General features: G+C 42.7%; 1 protein-coding gene across 1 annotated transcript in view; it reads left to right on the top strand.

Moving 5' to 3' along the window:
- usp45 (ubiquitin specific peptidase 45) overlaps positions 1 to 24363 on the top strand; it is a 177638-nt gene that overhangs the window by 97828 nt on the left and 55447 nt on the right. The window contains exons 6-8 of the mRNA XM_084336888.1: positions 5161 to 5312; positions 9648 to 9743; positions 11325 to 11455. Of these exons, the coding sequence (XP_084193014.1) occupies positions 5161 to 5312; positions 9648 to 9743; positions 11325 to 11455 (379 nt within the window). The remainder of the gene's footprint in view (positions 1 to 5160; positions 5313 to 9647; positions 9744 to 11324; positions 11456 to 24363) is intronic.

Genomic DNA, 24363 nt, shown 5'->3' with positions numbered 1-24363 from the left:
GGGTAAATGCAACGTTAAAGCAGTGCCAATGTAAGACTGACTTTACATTAAACAAATGACAATAATATAGTATAAAGTAGGGTATTATTTGGACTAAAGAAGTTGTTGAGGGAGAGCACCATACATTATACACTGAGAAACCACGGCCGAGAGTGAGCTCTCCGGGAACAACCCCACTTTGCTGGTATCTCTGTGTGATCATTTGGTTCAGCGGAGATGTACAATTCTGTGTCATCTGCGTAACTATGGAAACATACATTGTGCTTTCTAATGATGTCTCCGAGTGGCAGCATGTATAGTGAGAATAATAATGGACCAAGGCAGCTCCCCTGTGGAACTCCGAAGTAGGTGTCATGTTTCTCAGAAGAATGATCTCCAAGCCTGACGTAATATTTTCTCCCTTTGATATATGTTCTGAACCAGTTTAATACATAGTCAGAAAGACCAACTAACTTTTCTAGACGATTTATTAGGATATCATGGTTGATCGTGTCAAACGCTGCGCTTAGATCTAATAGGATGAGAATTGAGACTTTTTTTGCATCAGAGTTTATTCTGAGGTCACTAATTCTTTTTGTAAGCAGTTTCAGTACTATGGTGCATTCTGAAGCCTGATTGAAATTCCTCCATGATTGTTGTTTTCTTTGAGAAAGGAGTTTATTTGTATTGAGACAATTTTTTCAAGTATCTTTCTGATGAATGGGAGGTTGGATATTGGCCTATAGTTGGTTAGTACATTACTGTCTAGTTTGGGTTTCTTTAGTAAGGGTCTTATGACAGCTGTTTTGAATGCGTCTGACCTTTCCATCACAGTCGAGAATGCAGCTGTGACCGCGTCCCCGACCGCCAAGAACCTTGGTGTTGTCCTCGACGACCAGTTGAACTTCTCTGCAGCGACAACCAGAACCTGCAGATTCCTCCTGAGCAACGTCAGAAGGATCCGCCCCTTCCTGACAAAAGCCACCAAACTCCTTGTCCAATCAACAGTCATCTCCCGCCTCGACTACTGCAACGCACTGCTTGCTGGCCTCCCGGCCACTGCCACCAAGCCTCTTCAACTCATTCAGAACGCAGCGGCCCGCCTGATCTCAAACCTACCGAAGTCGGCCCATGTCACCCCACTTCTTAGGGACCTGCACTGGCTCCCCATTGCTGCACGAATCCGTTTCAAGGCCCTCGACCTGGCATACCTGGCATACAAAGGGAACCGCTCCCGCCTACCTCCGGTCAATGGTCTCTGACTACACACCCTCAAGACCACTATGCTCTGCATCTTCTGGCCGCCTCAGACCTACTCCTATCCAAGCTCCGGGAGGGTCATCGAAGAGAAGTCGCCTATTCTCAGTCCTTGCCCCACAATGGTGGAATGAACTACCCACCCCAGTTAGGACAGCCGAAATCCGTCCAATCTTTCGCCGTCGACTAAAGACGCACTTCAACCATTATCTGAAATAATAAAAAATCAAAATAATAAAAAATCTAACTAACCTTACTGTCATGCACTTGTCCTAATAAACTAACCTACACTGTAGCATGCAACACTTTGATGAACATTGTTACTCAGCTGATAGAGTTGTGCCCTTCCTGATGACTTGTCGTACAGAACTTGTAAGTTGCTTTGGATAAAAGCGTCAGCTAAATGACCAAATGTAAATGTAAGAGGGAGGGGCGAGGAGGAGAGTGACACAAGGGAGGAAAGATGGGGGGGCTGGGGGGGAGGGGCGCCCTGCGTCCCAGTGTCGTGATGGGGAGGGGGATCCCCGATCAAGAGGGAGGGGGGAGGAGGAGAGTGACACGGGGGGGGGAGGGGCGACGGTGAACGCCGATATACTGCCTTGACGTCGATACGGGGGAGCTGGGGGGGAGCCCTGTTAGTTCTGCTGTAATCCTGTGGATGTCCTCCGCGATCCGATCCAGTCGTTCCGACCCCTCAGCAATCAGCTTGCTCTGTATGTCCTCCGATAGTGATTCTATCGTCTTGACGTCATCAGAGTTAGGTTGTGTTATTGTACTGTCCGTCTTAGAGCTTGTTGCAAGGCTGTTGTCGATGGAGTAGAAAATGTGGGAAGTGAACATTTTTCCTCCATATCTGTTCAGAGAAAATCCATTCCTTTGGAACAACTGTTCACGTCTCCAGAACATGTCAATGTTTGCAATGTAATTGACATTGTGTAGCACACAAGCAGTTGAGAGCCATTTGTTTAGCTGCTGAATCTTTCAGTCAATTTAGAGACTGTTGGCAAGGGGCCACTGATCTGCGATTCAATGTTTGTGGAATCCAGCATTTTCAGCAATTCAATAAAATCACATTTCAGATTTTCAGACTGTCGATTTGAGATGTCATTTGCTCCTACGTGGATGATTAATTTCCTGGCTGTTGTGTTTTCCGATAGAATCTTTGGAATGTGCTTTGTTATTTCACAAACAGTTCCATCAGGGTAGCAGTATATCTTTGTATTTCTCTTTTTGTTGATATAGCCTACAGCATAATCACCTATTATCAGCGTTGTTGGTACAATGTTTTGTACCAGGGCGTTTCCTACCGTTAGCTTGTTGTTCATTAGCTTCGGTGTCTTAATCATTAGCCAGTAGCTGTGGTGGCTTGTCCACTGTTCCACGGCGCCTCGTTCTTCCCGAGCGGTGTGGGGTTGATGGCCGGGGGGTCAGGTCCTCAGATGATAATCCTGGTTCATGCAGTAGTGGTAGGTCACTTTGACCCTTCGAACCTCCCTCTCTCAGGGCAAACCTCCCTCTCTCAGGGCTAGGTTCCAAACCTTCCTCTCTCAGGGCAAACCTCCCTCTCAGGGCTAGGTTCCAAACCTCCCTCTATCAGGGAGAGGTTCCCTCTCTTAGGGCACAGTTCAAGGCCTGGGTCCCTTTCCACTATTTTTGCATTAGCATTAGCTACATTAGCCATTTTAGCTGGTTGGCTTGTTGATAAAGAGGGCCAGCCAGTTGCTGAGTTTATTTCTGGGCGCTTGATATTTGCCGTTTCAGGCATCGTAATTCTGCCAGGGATAGATTAATTTTTCGGCTTTGCCCCATGCCTATTCCAGAGGGCATTTTCATTACCGACAGTGTCACTTAGCTGGTGGGGTTTGTTGTCCTTCGCTGGTAGCTTCACAACCGGAGTCCATTAGATTGTCGAGTCAGAACTCTGGAAGCGTATACTCATTTCTAGCAGTGCAATCTTCTTTAGGTGCCCACAGCAGTCTCGGCATGGAGAAATACTGTGTGTGTTCGGCTCGGCTAGGCTAGGCTAGGCTAAACACTTAGCTGGTGATGGTGGGCCTTGTTGTCCTTCGCTTCACAACCGGGGTCTAGGGTACTGTCTCTTTATGAAATATCCTCGCCTTCAGCAGTGCAATCCTCTCTCCAGGTGCAGACACAATCTTTTGTGTTTAGACAAGACAGAGACTCCCTTCACCTCCCTTCGCCCACGGAGAGATCCTGTTACGCTAGTCTTTTCGACGATGCACTATGGTCATAAATCGGAGTAATATAGATTAAAAGTTCAGAGAAGTACCATCATAGGAACTGGAAGTTAACATACTGAGTATTTAGAGTTGAAGGGTTATAATTAGGGATGTCCGATATTATCGGCCTACCGATATTGGCATTAAAATGTGATATCGGAAATTATCAGTATCTGTTAAAAAAATATCTTTTTAACCTTTATTTACGCAGGCAAGCAAGTAAGCACACATTCTGATTTTTTTATTGTCAAAAGTATGCATAATGTTGTGTTAATTCTACGACAAGAGATATGTAATGTTAATTACCTGAAATTATTCAGTTTTTTGGGGGGGGGGGGGAACCCTGCATATATCGGTATCGGTTGATATCGGTATCGGAAATGAAGAGTTGGACAATATCGGTATATCGGTATCGGTAAAAAAGCCAATATCGAGCATCCCTAGTTATAATCAATCATTAATTATAACATTAAGGTAGCGATAGGGCAGAGCGACAGAAAAAAGCGTCCGACAGCAGGAAAGCAGGAAGCAGTACTACTGAGTAATAGTGCTAATCAAATGTATGCACTGTGATACAGGTATAAAGACACTATGGTAGTAAGTCCTACTGGCCAGCGGTATAACTAGTTAGAGTAGGTAAGGGATATGTACAGATATATATATATATATATATATTAAATATTAGTATCTACAGATATGTCAAAAGGATTATATGCAGTTGTATACAGACGGCTGTGGATAAATATATATATGTAAATATAAAAATATATATACAGTAGTAATGAACATGCTATCATAGATCAAGGGATCTTATTAATACAATTTATGATAGAATATATTCGACAACCATTTTTTACGTGCACTTCTATACTGCAACTTGAGTGAAGGTATATAACTAGGAACATTAGATTGTATGAATATTTCAATGACAATAAAACACAAAACTGGCTATCTAATTTCTGACTGCAAGTAGACATTTTAGTCCAAAGAAAGAAGACTAAAAATAAAGAAACACAATAAATGGTAAATGAACTGCATTTAAATAACATCTTTTTATCCAAAACACTTTACAATTGATGCTTCACATTCACCCATTCACTCACACATTCACACACCGACGGTGGAGGCAACCATGCAAGATGCCAACCTGCTCATCGGGAGCAGTTAGGAGTTAAGTGTCTTGCTCAAGGACACTTTGACGTGCTGCCGGGAGGTGCCGGAATCGAACCGGGGACCTTGAGATTACCAGACAACTGCTCTACCTCCTGAGCCATTACAATACCTCAACCGCATTTACACTCATTACCACAATGTGCACATTTACATTTACATTTAGTCATTTAGCTGACGCTTTTATCCAAAGCGACTTACAAGTTCTGTGCGACAAGACAGCAAGAAGGGTATAACTCTATCAGCTGAGTAACAATGTTCATCAAAGTGTTGCGTGTTACAGTGTAGGTTAGTTTATTAGGACAAGTGCATGACATTAAGGTTAGTCGGGGTTAGTTTTTTTTTTTTTTTTTTTTTTGTAGATGTGTAGAATTCCATACCACAACAACCCTGGTCTCATATTACCCATGTATGTTATATAAAATTCTATTCTAAGGTGAAGTTCACAGGTAAAGTGCAGACTACTAATGCAACCCCTGGGCACATCTGACCTCATGACCCTTTTCTATTCCAGGAACGTCATCCAAGATCATCAAGTTGCGAGAGGAACCGTCGGACTACGTGGACCCGTCCAGAGGGAAGAGTCCGGTCAACAACAGCACACTGGTCCCCGTCAAGGGCATCAACAACCTGGGCAACACCTGTTTCTTCAACGCTGTCATGCAGGTTGGTGTCGTGTCAATGAAATTATCTATTCATCTAATAATCGCAATAATCAATACTCAATACTCAAGTCCAGTTCAACTACCCTCCCCACCCAAGATATCCCATCCCCCAATCCCAGGGTACTCACCTCACACCTTCAAAACATGAAGATAAATTATATCTAGCACAAAATAATTATAAATCAATAAATATGACTGCATTGAGCATTAGAGGGGCACTCTAAACAGTTTAGTACACATTAATTTAGTTTGAGAGTAAATTAGTTTGAATATGATCACCAGTGATGTCATCAGGGACATTGAATCCTTGTGTTGTGTTAACTACAGCACCATGCAGTTATGTAGATGAAAAGATGGCAATACCTTGTCTTATAGGGACTGCTATCTTATCATTTCATTGAGCTGTAAATAAAACAACACATGGTCCCCGATGACCTCACTGGTGGCCATATTCAAACTCACCAGTACAGCTGGTATGGTTATATACAAGGCAGATACCAGTACAGCTGGTATGGTTACAGGGCAGATACCAGTACACCTGGTATGGTTATATACAAGGCAGATACCAGTACAGCTGTTATGGTTATATACAGGGCAGATACCAGTACAGCTGGTATGGTTATATACAAGGCAGATACCATTACAGCTGTTATGGTTATATACAGGGCAGATACCAGTACACCTGGTATGGTTATATACAAGGCAGATACCAGTACAGCTGTTATGGTTATATACAGGGCAGATACCATTACAGCTGGTATGGTTATATACAGGGCAGATACCAGTACAGCTGGTATGGTTATATACAAGGTAGATACCTGTACAGCTGGCAAATGTGGGTTCAGGAGGTAGAGCAGTCATCTGGTGATCGGAAGGTTCCGGGTTCGATTCCCGTGTCGAAGTGTCCTTGAGCAAGACACTTAACCCCTAACTGCTCCCGATGAGCAGGTTGGCACCTTGCATGGTTGCCTTCGCCGTCGGTGTGTGAATGTGAGTGAAAGGGTGAATGTGGGGAACAAAATTGTAAAGCACTTTGGATAAAAGCACTATAAATGCACAACTTACTATTTACCAAATGTTATGCTTACGACCAATCCTCATGTACTGTATTCCATTATCCAAAGTACATACATTGTAGTGGAGGTATAATCATCAATCAATTAATCTGTTTTGAGATGCAGAGCACATCTATATGACCAGTGATGTTTATTTTCTTTTATTTTTTTAAACTTTTTCTGTATTTTTGTTCCCATCCCAATTTAGTCGTTATGCCAATTCCCTTCCTGGTTTTTGCGCGCATTGCCCTACTGTCGGCCTAGGGAGGGTGTAGAACTACCACATGCCTCCTCCGATACATGTGGAGTCAGCCCGCCGCTTCTTTTCACCTGACAGCGAGGACTCTCACTGGGGGAATGTAACGCGTGCAGAGGTTCACGCTATTTCCCCCCGATCCCCTCCCTGCTGAACAGGTGCCCCGACCGACCAGTAGGAACCGCAGTTTACAATGACCAGGACACATACCCCGCCGGCTTCCCACCCGCTAACACTACCAATTATGTTAGTAGGGACGACTGACCAAGCCGGAGGTACCGCTGACAGCTGGATTCGATCCCAGAGTCTCTGCGGTGGTAGGCAAGTGCATTCTCCACTGCGCTACCCAGCCGCTCCTTGGTGATGTTTCTAGTGACCAGTGATGTTTCTAACTCACCAATTCAGTAAGTCAATAGTTCACTCGCTCGCGGTTAATTGCTCTGCCCCTAATGGCCCCTAGTGCGATTCCTCATCTATGGATACTTTATGTCCTTGTTATCGTGTTCCTTGAAAGGATTATACAACGTAAACTAGGATCAAGTAAGAGAAGATGTTTTCATAAACGAGGCCCCAGAGCCATTGATGGCAACCCGCGGCCTCTTCCTGAAGGTGAAACACTGTCAGCATCTCTGGAATACGTCACACTCTAGTCTGCTATTGTTGTGAAGCCGTTGGTAATGAAAAGCCATACTGGTGAGGTCTTTGCAGGAGCACAAGTTCAATATGAGGCAAGGTCAGTGAAGTGGGTCTCTTCCTTCAAAACACCCTGCATCTTCCACCGCCCTCGTCGGACAATGGAGTCTTGCCGTGGCGATGGCGAGCCCGTCTGTAGGCCTGCGAAGGACGAGACCTTTGCTTCAAGTGGTGCTTAAATGTCCACAACTCGCCGGATAAGAGCGGAAGGATGAAAGCAGAACGTAAAACGGCTCAGCTGTAACACATTTAGATCTAGGTAATTTTGAAGCATACTCCATGTATCGCTGAGCGTGTGGATTCTAGGCTCTGTCTCGGTACACCTGCCCGCTTGGTTGGTACATAGCATGTCCTCCACACTGCAAGGCTTCAGAAATTAGAGCAACACAGCATGCGGCACAATAATCGTTTTATCTTGCTTTCATGATTGTTGGGAGGCCAAAATCATAAAACTCTGAACAATCGCCCAGTCCTACCATGTTGTTATTCACCCTCGGGGCCTCCTTGTTGATTGAAATGTGACTGAGCGTGTTTTACATGCCCCCCACACCACCCACGCTGTTTTTCTGTCCATTTGTATCGTCTCCTTGAAAATGCCAGTGTTGCTGGTGAAAACACAGACTTGTTAAGAGGATGAGCTGTGCGTTTTCCCCACAATGCCGGCTCCATTGTGTTCTTTCCATAGAAACTGTCTTCATTGCCAGGATGTGACTAAACAAATCTTTTGTTTTTTTCTTCCAATGTTCCGGTACATTAAAGAGTAATGTCTAGTATCTTCACTATGTCTGAACACCTTGTCGTTTCATGAGATACAGGATCTAATCACTGCTCCCTGTTTAGCAAAACAAATCATCTTACGTCTCAAGGAAACGGCATTAAGAACATGTTCGTCTTCCGTGATCTGACCTGTCGCCAAGTGAAACGGCGGGGAAACGATCTGGGTGGGACTTAATGATGCGCAGAGCTTGATTATAATATTAACCAATGACTACGGAAAAGCAGCATCTGCAAGGAAGAGGGATTGTGGGGGAAGTGGGGTTGTTTTTAAATTGCTCACGTTTTATTGAAGGGAATTTTTAATTTTTTTTTACAGTATGTACGCCCCCCGAATGCAGGAGGGGTCAGTGACATCATTTATCATCTCTGGAGGATCTCTGATGTCAATTTGAAATTGCTAAAACTTCAAAATGTTGGAAAAGGATGGAGAAGAGGAAGGGATGGGAGAAAAAGATTGAGAAGAGAAAAGGATGGAGAAGAGAAAAGGATGGAGAAGAGAGGGATGGGAGAAAAGGATGGAGAAGAGAAAAGGATGGAGAAGAGAGAGGGATGGGAGAAAAGGATGGAGAAGAGCATTATGGAGAAGAGAAAGGGATGTTTCATTATGGGAAATGCACTTGCCGTCTTCTCCAGTGTCGGACAAGAAGGAAGATACCAGTTTCCTCTCTGTTCAGTAGAAAGCTATCCGGCTGAAAGCTAGCCTAGCCTAGCACAAATCAATGGAAGCGCATACGGACCACTAGCCTAGATTCAAACTCGGAGAGAGGTGCTTTTGGCCGACGGCTAGGCTAGCTGGTCCTTATCCGCTTCCTTTTATTTGTGCTAAGCTAGGCTAGCATGCAGCCGGATCTATCTATCTTCTTGTCTCTGGAGAAGACGATAAGTCCATTGTTGGCGTGTTCCTTTAACCTAAACATCTGTCAACACACAGTGGGGTGATCCTCTACATGTGGCTTTAATAATAATAATGGATTGGATTTATATAGCGCTCTTCTCTGACTGACTGTTGCTCTGACTCAGAGCGCTTCACAGAGTCCATTATTCGTTCATACACAGTCATAAGTAAGCTACAATTGCAGCCAGAGCTGCCCTGAGGCAGACTCACGGAAGCGTGGCGAATAATCAACGCCTACGGCCCCTCCGACCACCACCAACATTCATTCACATGCATACACATTCATACGAGGCAAGTAGGTTAAGTGTCTTGCCCAAGGACACAACGGCAATGGGATGGACATGGGCTTGAGCAGGATTCGAACCACCAACCCTTCGATCATTGGACGCCCCGCTCTACCCCTGAGCCACGCCGCCCCACAGCGTTTAGTCCTCAAGCCCGATTGCCACTTCACACAAACAAAGAATAATGGAATTTGGATGTAAAAAATAAATATATATATATATATATATATATATATATACAGTATATATATATACAGTATATGCAATTTGTTTTTTGGCATGTGGTCACAAGATGAAACAGTAATTTTACACTTGCACTTAAAATGGTTATTATGATAATATGAATGATGATGATTTTATTCTGTCGACAATATAGAACCTGTCCCAGACACACATGCTAAACGATCTCATCCAAGAAGTGAAGGAGAAGGGACATAAACTGAGGATCTGCCCCCCTTTGGAGTCCAACCTGGTATGTCTACTGTCTATATACCCCCCCCCAAACACACGCGCGCGCACACACACACACACACACACACACACACACACACACATGGAATAGTCCATTCCATTTTTCTGTGAAATAACCTCTTTCTCATACTTTGGTCCCCTATTAATTTACAAATTACTTTATTTTTTGAAGGAATTTCTTAAATACTCAGTCTGAACTGGAACTTGGAAGAGTTCACTCTGTGTGGCTCCTTTTTATGAACGGTGGCCCAGACAAGGACTCGCTACGAACACTTGACAAAGAATAATACAAAAAAGAATAGTCCTTATTTTGGTGCATTTCTGCTCAGTTCTCATAGTTCAGTTCATAGTTCAAACCCAATGTTCTGGAAAGAAGAAAATAAATTGGTAGAATCTCGCACCTTAGAATTGTCACTATATGGGCGTCTAGGTGGCGCAGTGGGCAAGGCGCTCGCCACCAACGCAGGAGATGCTGGGTTCGAGCCCAGCTCTCGGCGTTGCTACCAGCTTGGCTGGTCGTTCATACTAATACAATTGGCAGTATTAGGGGGTGGGAAGCTGGTGGGTGGGAATCGGACGTTGTGGACAGCGACTCCTACAGGTCGGTTGGTGCGCCTGCGCAGTAGAATCAGGAAGCAACGGGGGCGGCGTGTCCCTCCCATGCAGACCCTCGCCGCTGAGAGATCGCACTGTGCAGGTGAAAAGATGCGACGGCTGCCTCCTCGTGTACCGTGTGGGAGGCATGGCCTAACAACGTTCGAGACAGGGGAGGGTAGAATTGGACAATACGAAATTGGGGAAGGGAGAAAACTAGAAAATGGGGAGAAAAAGTAGATAAAAAAAGAAAAAAAAGAAAATGCACTATTATAATAATAATAATAAACGTTATTTTATATAGCACCTTTCATATAAGAAATGCAGCCCATAGTGCTACACAGCAGTAAAATAAACATAAAATGAGCATAAAATAACTCATTTACAGTACAATAATCAGTGTCATTCCCGCATTTCACTGTATACCTGTATGCCGTGACAAATAAAACTCTTGTACAGTATCTTGTATCTTGTGTGTATGTAATAAGTGGCAGAATGTATTAAAATGCTTAGGTGAAGAGATACATTTTAGCATTAAGATTTCGTTTTTTCTTTTTTTTTAATACATGAAAGAAAATATGATTTGAGAGACATTTGTAAATGTACTATTCAAAAAGGGGATTCAAATTAGATGTATTTATTTATATGATTGTGGTTAACTTGTGGAACAATTGTGATATACATTTAAGAATGAGTAATTCCCTAATATTTTTTTTGAAGATTACAAATGTGAATAGTTATTTTTATAATTTTTTTATATCCTTTTTTTTACTACTGTTTTGGAGTCTTAATTTTGTTCAGAATATAGGACAGGCATGGATAAGAATTATGCTTCAGCCTGTACATTTTCAGTTTTGATTAAAAATCAAAGGTTGTTGAATGATTGTGCATATTGTATTGTGTGTGATGACTGAATAAAACTACTACTACTACTAACTTACGTTTCTATCTTGGTTGTGATGCTTGACTGTTTCTCTTTGTCTTCCAGGGTCCGCTGACTGTGGCGTTGCCCAGCCCCGAGCCTCTGACCTCAGCCATGTTCCTCTTCCTCCACAGCATGAAGGAGCCGGGGAAGAGCCCCGTCAACCCCAAGATCCTCTTCAACCAGCTCTGCCAGAAGTAACTATCTTCCTCATCATACCATGTCCCATTTCTCAAACTAGTGGGATTAGAAAATGGAGCCAGAGTCCGATATTACATTTTATGGGGGTTAAATAATACAGATGTTGAGAGAAGGGGGGGAACACCCGAACAACTGCCTCTTTGAACTGCTGCGGTCAGGCAAGCGATACCGGAGTCTCAAGGCGAGCACAGAAAGACTCAGAAGAAGCTTCTATCCCCAGGCCATCAGGCTGCTAAACGAACAATGAATGAACACTACACAACAACAAGCACACACATCCACACGCACACACTCACTTTAAACAAACACACTGTAGCACCCACTCCACACACTTTATAGCACACACCCACTTTAAACAAACACACTGTAGCACCCACTCCCTACACTTTATATTTATTGATGAAGGATTGCACTACAACTCGTACACCTTACTGTAAATTGTACCTAAATTGTACCTCATCCCATTTCTGCTTTGCACTATATAGTACTGTACATTAGTACACTGCATAGTATTGTATATTATATGGTAACTCAGAACATTGTACATATGTCTATACCGAACACTGTGACCTCATTTTCTTCTTCTAAAATTACATGCTATACTATGTTATTTGATACTATCTTGTCTAGCACAGTCTCTGGAGCGTAACAGTAAGAAGCATTTTGTATGAAAGTATTCTGTACTTCTGTATGACAACTATTAAAGAAACTTGAAAATTATATACGGATATATTGGCCAATATTTACACAATATTTTCTTTTAGCAAGGATCCCTCAAATCAAAAAGACAAATTGTGTGACAAATATTGTCTGGAGCCGGGATATTTTATTTGAACCAACTTTTTGATAGTGTGTGTGTGTATATACATATATTATGGGTGGGGAAAAATGTATACAGCAATATATCACAATATTTTGCGTGCCAAATTATATTGATACAGTGACACCAAGTATCGATATAAAAAGCATTTGTATATATACTGTATATATATATCATTTTTTTTTAATTATATCATGATAATATTGTGTCGTGGGACCTCTGGGTGATTCCCACCCCTATATATATATATATATATATATATATATATATATATATATATATATATATATATATATATATATTAGGGCTGACCCATATTAGTCGACTAATCGGTCGAAAGGAGCCGTAGTCGACTGCCAACCTCTTAGTCTAATACAAAAAAATATATATAATATTTATATATATATGTATATATATATATATTTTTTTTTATCATTCTTTCCAAAAGAAAAGAGGCATAGAAGTGTGGCTAATGCTAATGGCACGCATACCAGAGGCTAACTGCCTACGAAAACAGGCACAGAGGCACTGAAAGAGGATTTCACCCATCTAATGAACACACTAGACTAGACAAATATCAAGATGTATCCATCAGTGGACCAATTGCATGCTTTTGCAGAGGACAAGAAGCCTTCAGTCGACTCCTTCAGACATTAAGCACCCCCCACAGCACAAATGGAATGATAAAAAAAATAAAAAAATATTATACTTTTTTATATATATTTTAGTCGACCAACGGAACATTTTGGCCAATCATAGTCGACCATCCAAATCCTTAGTCGGGGACAGCCCTAATATACCGGTATATATATTAGAGCTGGGCCGTTAACGGCATTAACGTGCTGCGTTAACGCGATACTAGTATCGCGCGATAATATAATTGACGCAGTTAATCTAAAAAAAATATATATATACCGTAATTCCTCTAATAGTAACCCCGGCTTGTATTTGTTTCAACTGTAGCGGGTACCAGGCTTGTATTAGGAGGAGGCCTGTATAAGAGGGAGGCCTATATTTCAAATGTTCAAACGGATCATAATGAATAAATCAACATTTTGTGTCAGTTTGAACCCAGTAAAATGTACTGGGTTCATTTATTGAAACCAAGTACTGTATGAAATAGTAAACAGTGCAATTACAGGTGGTCACTGGTCATTTCAACGTTTTCAAAGTGAAATCAAGTAACTAGCTCAGTATGCAGCTCAGTATATTAGTAACCCGGCTTGTATTAGGAGGCCGGCTTATAATTGCTTAGCTCAAGAGCGCACCCGGCCATTAATAGAGACCCGGCTTGTATTTGAGACCCGGTTACTATTAGAGGAATTACGGTATATATATATTTTTTTTTTATATATATATATATATATATATATATATATATAATATATATATATATTTTTTTACCTTTATTTACCCAGGGTAGGTTCGCTGAGCACAGCTCTTTTTTGTGGTTGTACTGGGCAGCTCCCAGGTGTGAATGGAACTGTGTGAATGTGAAGCAGGGCGTTCCTGAAAAAGAGCATCTGTGCTCAGCGAACCTACCCTGGGTAAATAAAGGTAAAAAAAAAGATATATATATATATAATTTTTTTTTTTTTTTTTTTAGATTAACTGCGTCAATTATATTATCGCGCGATACTAGTATCGCGTTAACGCGATACTAGTATCGCGCGATAATATAATTGACGCAGTTAATCTAAAAAAATATATATATATATATTTTTTTTATATGTATATATATATTTTTTTGTACCTTTATTTACCCAGGGTAGGTTCGCTGAGCACAGATGCTCTTTTTCAGGAACGCCCTGCTTCACATTCACACAATTCCATTCACACCTGGGAGCTGCCCAGTACAACCACAGTTGACACCATTGGCCACTGAGCAACTCCACTGGAGCAGTTGATTTGCATTGGCAGGGTTTGGCCCTGTCTGGCACCCAACGGGACAAATATTATAGGCACTATAAGTAGACACCGCTACATAAAACAAGCTGGTCTGCCTGAGTGGTGGAAGAAGGAGAAATAGAGATTGGACTGATTGAGTCAAGCCATGTCACATAGTTCAAGTTTGAAATGCTTCTTTCTGTTTAGCTCCTGAGAGTGTGCTAGATACTGTACTGGTAATATTATTTATTTGTGTTAACTTCTGAATAAAACAACTTATTAAACACAAGTACATCTTATTGAACATTATTTTGATATTTCATTACCAATTATCATAGCAAAACAGCTTTTTCAAACGGTCTGTAATGCATTTTGGAAACGGGAGATGGGCTCATGGTGTAATGGGCCACCTGGCCTGAGAAACATAAGGACGTAAAAATGAAAACAGTCATTTGCGGACCAGTTTGGGAGAACAGGTCCGCACAAACATGTCCGTTCAGTAGCAACCGGAATTAGGAAATGCACTAAACCAATGCACTTGTACAGTAGGTAGCAATGTTAACTCTCATAACGTTAGTATAGTTACGTTTTTATTAGTGGTCGCGTATTGTATGTACCCGTTTCCTCATCTAAAGAGTTGGGTCCATAAGGCTTTTCCAAGCCATAGCGTCTTTGTATTATGTCTCATAACGTTAGCCAGTTAACGTTAGTATAGTTACGTTTTTATTAGTGGTCGCGTATTATATGTACCCGTTCCCTCATCTAAAGAGTTGGGTCCATAAGGCTTTTCCAAACCATAGCGTCTTTGTGTTATGTCTCATAACGTTAGCCAGTTAGGAAGTAGTAAATGCACTAAACCAATGCACTTGTACTTGTTTAGCAGCAACTGGAAGTAGGAAGTGCACTAAACCAATATCTAGTAGGTAGCAACGTTAGCTCTCATAACGTTAGCCAGTTAGGAAGTAGGAAATGCACTAAACCAATATCTAGTAGGTAGCAACGTTAGCTCTCATAACGTTAGCCAGTTAGGAAGTAGGAAATGCACTAAACCAATGCACTTGTACTTGTTTAGCAGCAACTGGAAGTAGGAAGTGCACTAGACCAATAACTAGTAGGTAGCAACGTTAGCTCTCATAACGTGCACTAAACCAATGCTAACCAATATCTAGTAAATAAATGTTTTATTTTTATGACGTCATATACTATAATACTATAATATTAGTGTAGCCTAATCTGTATCTGCAACTGTGAAGAAAAACCCCATTGGTTTAAACAGAATGAATAGACACATACAAATATATATATAAAAAATAAAAATACATTTATTAAAAATTAAAAATTAAAATGTTGATTTAGAATTCGAACGCCAACGTAACCTACGAAGGTTCGAACGTTTGGGCTCAGCCCTATTTGAGTCATCAGGGTTCGTTGGTATCACCAGTTTAAGTCATCAGGGTTCGTTGGTATCACCAGTTTGAGTCATCAGGGTTTGTTGGTATCACCAGTTTGAGTCATCAGGGTTTGTTGGTATCACCAGTTTGAGTCATCAGGGTTTGTTGGTATCACCAGTTTGAGTCATCAGGGTTCGTTGGTATCACCAGTTTGAGTCATCAGGGTTCGTTGGTATCACCAGTTTGAGTCATCAGGGTTTGTTGGTATCACCAGTTTGAGTCATCAGGGTTTGTTGGTATCACCAGTTTGAGTCATCAGGGTTTGTTGGTATCACCAGTTTGAGTCATCAGGGTTCGTTGGTATCACCAGTTTGAGTCATCAGGGTTCGTTGGTATCACCAGTTTGAGTTGAGAATGTTTTGTGTCTGTGGGCTGGAAGGAGGAATATTTTCACCTTGGTCAATATGATCAACACAGAACCTGTGAATATTCCTCCTCACTAAGGACTATAAGCCACTCATTGCTTTATAGTTCTAGTACTGCCTGAACATGCTCTGTAACCCCTGGCATCATGTGTGGGCAAGCTGCTTAGGCCCGCAGGGTCAACGAGGTCATCAACACACGCCACAACTGTTGGCTGGGCGACGTGCCATACGCCAAGGCAGCAGTTTACCAAGCAGGGGCCACAGCTTTCACCTGCTTCAGTCCGCTTGCTGCCAGGGAGACCACCTCAGCGAGAGCTTTGATCCAACCAGCCGGACCCAGCTAGCACCTGGTCTAGCTAGCTCCACCTGGTCCTTGCTCAACCCACTTTAAACACTCAACTAAACACACGCGCCCACCCGACCAACCGGCCGGCCGACCGACCGACCGCAGTGTACCATACCAAACGAGCGAGAGCAGCCAGCTATATTTTCTCTGCTTCCTTTCAGCCACTGTTGCACCACCTGCGTCGTGACTGATCCTGAGCAGGGTCTAACTGGCTGTGTGAGGCGGCGCCACGTGGTGACTCCTCTTTGAACGTGCTGAACGCTCAGTTAGCTCTCTGTGAACAAACAGGCCGGATGGTTGGTTGGCTCTCTGTATGAACAAACGGGCTGGAAGGTTGGTTGGTTGGGTTCTTGTTGTTGGAACATGGTACAGTGCTGGTAGGACTGTGCGTCTGTGTGTTAGGGCTGTCACACTTTCCCCAAATCACATTTGAACAAATCCAAAGTGAAAGAGAATACACAACCTTCATCAGACAGGCCTGTGTGTGTGTGTGTGTGTGTGTGTGTGTGCGTGTGTGTGTGTGTGTGCGTGTGAGCGAGCGTGTGCATGCAGCCACCTCACCTGGTACCACCTCAGCCTACAGCATATGCAGTCAGTGGTGCATTCAAACAGACAAGCATCTCACACACACACACAGCTTTGCACATTCAGACAGACCTAATTTCATGTTCTCCCATTCCGCTGACTTGCATTTGAATAGAAACTTTATTGAAGCCTAAGCACTCGTTGTAAATATGCCACACACACATTTTTCCTGTGCATTCATAGAGTTTATTCAAGTATGAACGCCTTAATGTCCATGTTAATTGCATACAGTTACTGCAAAGGCTTGGAAACAGGACGATGCTAAAAGGAATGAAGATTAAAAATGGAAATGAATGGAATCTTATTATATGAAAGATAGTGGTGGGACTAAATTTTTTTTTTATCAAATTCATTTGAGACTTTATAGTTAATTAATCGAAATTAATAGAATTTTAAATGCATATCCATATTTGATGCGAAAAGCGAAATTGTTCAATTCAAATGGATTTTGGTATACGAGTGAATCAATGAATATACATTATACATACGTCAAGCAGCAAAATCTTGTTTATTATTATTACCATCCTGACTATTGATGAAACACTGCTCTACATGTAACCATCCTGACTATGTAGGAGCAGTGGGCAGCCACAGTCCTGTCCTGTGCCTGGGGACCAGCTCCAGGTCTAATACCAGGTCCTTGGTCAGTGGCAGGAGTCTGTACCCGGCATACATGGCTTTTATGGTGTGGGAGGAAACCGGAGTAACCAGTGGAAACCCAACACGGGGAGAAGATGCAAACCCCACACAGAAAGGCCCCCTCCCCCACCGCGGTTTGAACCCATGACCTTCTGTGAGGCAGCAGTGCTAAGCACTCTTTTTTTGTTTGATCCACTTTTTCTCTTTTTATTTTTTCTCTCCCATCCCAATTTTCGCTGTGCCAATTCTCCCCTCCCCTGTCTTAAACGTTGCTTGCATATGCCCCCCACTTGCCGGTTGTAGGGAGGATAGAAGCCTTGCATCACGTGTCCCCTCCGATACACGAGGAGGCAGCCTGTCACATCTTTTCACCTGCCAGCGCGGACTCTCATTGGTGAGGTGTAACGTGTGGAAGGCTCACACTACCCCCGCCATTTCCTGTCTCTGCTGTGCAGGCGTCCCCCAACCGACCTGTAGGAGTCGCTGTCCACCACGTCCAGATTACCACCCATCGACTTCCACCCGCTAAGGGCCCGCGTCCACCTAGCGCATATTTCTCCGTGAAACATGCTGGGAGTGCGCCGGCAGCGCTGGCATGAAGCGCATCTTGTAGATGACAGAAATAAATCTACAGCCATGCCGCGGTTTTGCACATATTATAGCATATTTGAATAATTTTATTGTATATTAATTATATATATAGTTATTGCCTGACACCACAGTTCGCCCTTTGCTTTTTATTAGCTTTTTAGTAGTGTATTCGTGTAGTTATTATTATTAGTTTTGTCGCGAATCTCAATGGTCTGTGGGAGACAGCCAGACAGGCAGGCAGCTCCGGTGTCAGGTTACAAACAGAGTGTAGATATGAATGGCTGTGATTGGTTGTCTGAAAATGAGCTCCAGCGCATCGCTCTGAAAGTTGAGAAAGTTTCAACTTTCGGCCGCACAAAAAAGCTGAGAAAAGAAGCCGACGGCAGCGCACTTCCTAGATGCGGCCGCATGCGCTCCCTCCCCATTGTAATACATTGAAAACAGACGCGTGCAGTCCTAAATATGCGCTAGGTGGACGCGAGCCCTAACTCTGCCAATTGAGTTAGTATGACGGCCGGCCCAAGCCGGAGGCAACGCCGACAGCCGGATACGAGTGCTAAGCACTCTTAAAAATTGGGCTTGTGGGCTAATCAAAGTTTGGACTTAATTTAGTGTGACTTGTAGGCCAATCACAGTTTGGACTTCATGTAGTGTGACTTGTAGGCTAATCAAAGTTTGAGGCATGACTGTGACTATACAGATGGTTATTCATCGTTAACTCCTCTTGGAGGCATGACTGTGACTATACAGATGGTTATTCATGGTTAACTCCTCTTGGAGGCATGACTGACTATACAGATGGTTATTCATGTTAACTCCTCTTGGAGGCATGACTGACTATACAGGTTGTTATTTATCGTTAACTCCTCTTGGAGGCATGACTGTGACTATACAGATGGTTATTCATGGTTAACTCCTCTTGGAGGCATGACTGACTATACAGATGGTTATTCATGGTTAACTTCTCTTGGAGGCATGACTGTAACTATACAGATGGTTATTCATGGTTAACTCCTCTTTGAGGCATGACTGTGACTATACAGATGGTTATTCATGGTTACTCCTCTTTGAGGCATGACTGACTATACAGATGGTTATTCATGGTTAACTTTGAGGCATGACTGTGACTATACAGATGGTTATTCATGGTTAACTCCTCTTCTAAACGCAGTGAAGGTCAATTATTTTGCGACAATGACAGAGTATAGCTATACATTATCCCGCTTATTACATGGCTAACTTACTAACAAAAAAAATTAACAGCGTGGTCTCATTTCTGGTAATTTATTTGGACATTTCCATTTATGGTGAAATTGGACCAGTTGAGGGGGGCGTTGAGTCGGGACATTCATGTTAAAATCCTCAACACTGTAACTGTAGGCCATTGTGGATGTAACTTATGCAGTCGTTTTGAAAAGTAGGCTATACAAACAACAGGCCTCTGTGGTTAATTGCCTCATGGGTCGGCAGGTGTGTCAGTGGGCTTGATTGCTCCGGCTGCGAGCAGCGGTCATTATTGCAGCAGCGGTGAATTATCGAGAAATAATTGGCCGCTGCTATGGGCAACCGAGCGCTATTGACCAATCACAATCAAGCATTTTGGCGAATGTTAAAACGCCATGTAATAATCATGGTTAACTCCTCTTGGAGGCATGACTGACTATACAGATGGTTATTCATGTTACTCCTCTTGGAGGCATGACTGTGACTATACAGATGGTTATTCATGTTACTCCTCTTGGAGGCATGACTGTGACTATACAGATGGTTATTCATGTTACTCCTCTTGGAGGCATGACTGTGACTATACAGATGGTTATTCATGTTACTCCTCTTGGAGGCATGACTGTGACTATACAGATGGTTATTCATGTTACTCCTCTTGGAGGCATGACTGACTATACAGATGGTTATTCATGGTTACTCCTCTTGGAGGCATGACTGTGACTATACAGATGGTTATTCATGGTTAACTCCTCTAGGAGGCATGACTGTGACTATACAGATGGTTATTCATAGTTATTACATGGCGTTTTAACATTCGCGAAAATGCTTGATTGTGATTGGTCAATAGTGCTCGGTTGCCCATAGCAGCGGTCAGTTATTTTTCGATAACTGACCGCTGTCAGGGGCAACCGAGCAATAATGACCGCTGTTCGCAGCCGGAGCAATCAAGCATTTAGATCGCAGTCATGAAAGCTGCTCAGCATATGCACAGCTGCACTGCGCGGCGATGACAGCGCGGAGCCACAGAACAGAACAGAACTGCGTCTGCATTTGATCTCGTCTTGTCGATGGTGTAAAATGAATTAGGTATATTGTTAGTAAGTTAGCCATGTAATAAGCGGGATAATGTATAGCTATACTCGGTCATTGTCGCAAAATAATTGACCTTCACTGCGTTTAGAACACCTCGGCGAGGCGCCTTGGTATTCTAAACTCTGTCGGTCAATTATTTTGCGACAATGACCTCGTAGCTATACATTATCCCTTACTTAACTCCTCTTGGAGGCATGCTTTTGACTATAAAAGATAAGATAAGATAATCCTTTATTGATCCCCTTGGGGAAATTCGGGTGTCAAAGCAGCAGGGGAGGGTACAGGGTGGGGGATGCATAGCTTCACAGTAAAAATACAATATAGTAATATAAAAAGTAATATGTATGTATGTTTACATACATTTCTTACAGCTTGTGTTATATTACGTTTTATTGTATTTTATTTTTCTTGTGGCCATCTTGGTCTATGTCATTTGTCAAGTAATTTGTCAAGTATACTATTATATACTTATTGTTTGTGTCTTGTAAGCCCATATGGGCTGGGCATACACCTGTATGTAAGACAAGAAAATAAAAAACATAAAAAAAAAATATATATATATAATAGTAATATAAAAGTACAAACACAAAATAGTCCAGTGGTGAGACTCCATTGTGGTATGAGTCTCTAGTGCAAAGAATCAAGACAGTCGGTGATGTGAGTCTCCAGTTCTCAAGTCCTGCGTTGTGACAGCGACAGCTCTGGCAGCAGATTCATGGTTAACTCCTCTTGGAGGCATGACTTTAATATACAGATTGTTATTTATGGTTAACTCCTCTTGGAGGCATGACTTTGACTATACAGATAGTTATTTATGCAGAACTTGTCACCAGAGCACCTTTTTCACATTCTTCCCCTGGAGAGGGAGAACTTCTCTGTACTTCCCTGACATCTGAGTTGCATGTGTGACGTCACTAATAGGTTGGTGTCCAATATGTGGTAACCTGATACCTTTTTAACTTCAGCTACACAGAAAGCGGAGTAGGTATCGACATATCTTGAAAGAATATAAGCTGTCTACTTGGAATTCCCGGTAAATATCAATGAGCCAGTTTGCATATTGCATAGGTCCTCGCATTCGCAATGAGGGTAAAGGTGTAGAGATGCTGCCATTTTCAGTCGTTGTTAAACAATTTGGCGAGAGGGAAAAACATTCATACAAAAAGAGAAATTCAAATACACCTGGAGGGGGTCTCTAAACTCGATGGACATAAAAACCTAAAAGAAAATAATGTCAACAGCAGAAACACACAAAGAAGCATTGTCCTTGACACGTGTTTGATTGAGGGCATCAGCAGCTCAGGCTCGTGCCATTGACTCCTTGTTAACGGTGTCACCTCTGGATAAAGAAACGTATCTGGAGTGAATTGGGAGAGCGGAGGCATTACCGCCACACGTGTGTTGAGGACAAAAGCCCTTGGTATTATTAATTTAGCTTTAAACCCCCTCTCTATAGCCCGTTGCCTTTTGACTCCCATGCAGATAATTGCCGTTGCATTCCGCCACAGTGTAAGCGACCTCCGTCGCTTCCCGACCAGACCCCTGGCATACAGCAGCTCCTCTTCATTCAGACGAGGTGTGTAGGGTTCAGCTGGGGGAGCACGGTCAAGAGGCGTTCCTGCTTACAAGGGAGGGTGACCTTCAGTTTGGCTAAAGCACGTTCTCTGGATGTTCCCCTATCCAGTACCTGTGACTGCAGGCTCTTGTAGGTCCTGAAAGGCTTGGAGCTGCCCTTGCCGCAGCCTCCCACTCTATTGTGCCCTTTTCCTTTTCTGCTCAATCTTCCGCTCTCGTTCCTGGTATGTTTGTGTTAATGGGAAGGTCAATAGAGGCTCAGACCAGGCTCAGTGTGAGTGTTTACTTGCCGTGTTGGAGGCCTATTCAAACGTGCTTGTGTGCAAACATGTGTGTGTGTGTGTTCACTCGTGTGTATGTGTGTGTGGGGGGGGGGGGGGTATGGACGCTTGTGTGTATGTGCTGCACACTTGCACCCAGATGGTCATGGGTGAAAGCCTGCCTGCCACCGTGTGTCCATGCCAGGTCAGGCCAGGCCTTCCCCTCCTTGCCAGCTGGACGGGCCTGATGGAGGCTCAGACCAGTGCCAAGCCCAGCGCTTTGGACGGTCGGCACCACACACATGCAATCTGGTGCAGGGAGAGGGTCCCCTCTTGTGCCCTGACCAGTCTTACAAGGGCAGTAAGTGCTAGCTGTGGATGCGCCAATTAGTGACGCCTGTCGTTTGACATTCTTTGATATCGGTGCCAATACCGATTATCTGGGATTTGATACCTATTCTAGGGTTGCCGCGGTAATGTGAAAATTCCTATGATTAATAAATTCACGACAACACCGGTATTACCGGTGACAAGCGGACATGTTACAAAATGCTCCTTCTGTAGAGCACTTACTTTGATCGTTAACGTTATGCAGCTACATTGATCTGCTGTGTCTGTCCGTCTGTCTGTTTTTAATACATTTTCAATAATCTTTAATATATTTTTCATGATCAGTGTTTCCCGCAGGATTTTGTGAGACTGTGGGGGGTGAACCTCGGGCCCTCTAGGGAGGTCCGGGGGCATGCCCCCTCGGATTTTATTTTTTTATATTTTAAAGTTAAATGCATCAATCTGGTGCACTTTGAGAGCAAAATAAAGAGGCTAGATCTATGATGAACTTTGTGCTCAAAACACAAAATCGACTAGACTAGCGGTTCCCAATCCTCTCCTCGAAGCACCCCAGCCGTTCAATGTATTTGTTAAATTCCACCACAATTTAACAAATACATGGAACGGCTGGGGTGTCTCGAGGAGAGGATTGGGAACCACTGGACTAGTCACTAGAGCATACATGTGTTGAACTGGTTTATTTTTTAGAAAATAAAAAAATATACTGGATTACTATTACGACTACTACCACTGCCAATACTACTGATACATCCCTATTGGCAAACTTTATATATTAAAAAAATAGTAAAAATATATATATATATATATATATATATATATATATATATATATATGTCTTTTTTTGTAATAAATCTTTTTGGTTCATTATACAACTGTGGCGGGACTAATTAGACTGTGGCGGCCCGCCACTGTATAGGTAATTAATGGGAAACACTGCATGATTATATTATCTCTACATAATGGCCCATCAGGTATATCATGATTATATTATCTCTACATAATGGTCAGTCAGGTATATCATTATTATAATTATATCATTCAATTCAACCACAGCTAAATTCTTAAACATTCTATAAATCGAATTTATTTTTGTATTTATTTATTTGTATTAGTTAGTTTTCTAAATCCAATTACTAGTTATTGTTGTTATTTCCATCATTAGCCTATTGGAATGTGTCCTTGGCAGTAAACGATTTACTGATGTCCTGCATAAGGAGAGACTACCAGGTTTAAATCTTCACTTCAATCAGTGTGGACTCTTTAACAGTAAGTACCGTACTTTCTTTTCTCTTCCTTTCATTCATTCATCACACACACAAACACGCCTTTCGTGGGTATTTGCCAGATTCCTATCGAGAGATGGCAATGTACAACAATGCACACAAAGCGCCACAGACTACTCTGCACAGCGAGAGATAATCGTCTTCTCCGCCCCTACAGAAGGCACATATGTCGGGTGAAGGTCTCTCGGCTGGTTTCAGCACATGCAGTAAGGGAACGTACACGCGTCTCCGTCTGCGTGGTACAGCTGCTGCTCTGTGTATACCAGTACAGGCCATTCATTCATTCATTCATTCAGGGCTGTACTCACTCTACACACACGATTGTGTGGCCAAGTTCAGCTCCAACTCCATAGTGAAGTTCGCAGACGACACGGTGGTGGTGGGGCTGATCTCGGACAACGACGAGAAGGCCTACCGGGAGGAGGTTGAGGT

Source organism: Notolepis coatsorum (genome assembly GCF_963971535.1).
Source record: "Notolepis coatsorum genome assembly, chromosome: 19".
NCBI classification, from domain to species: Eukaryota; Metazoa; Chordata; class Actinopteri; order Aulopiformes; family Paralepididae; genus Notolepis; species Notolepis coatsorum.
Note: the sequence above shows the minus strand (reverse complement) of the source record. Positions and strands in the feature narration are given on the sequence as shown.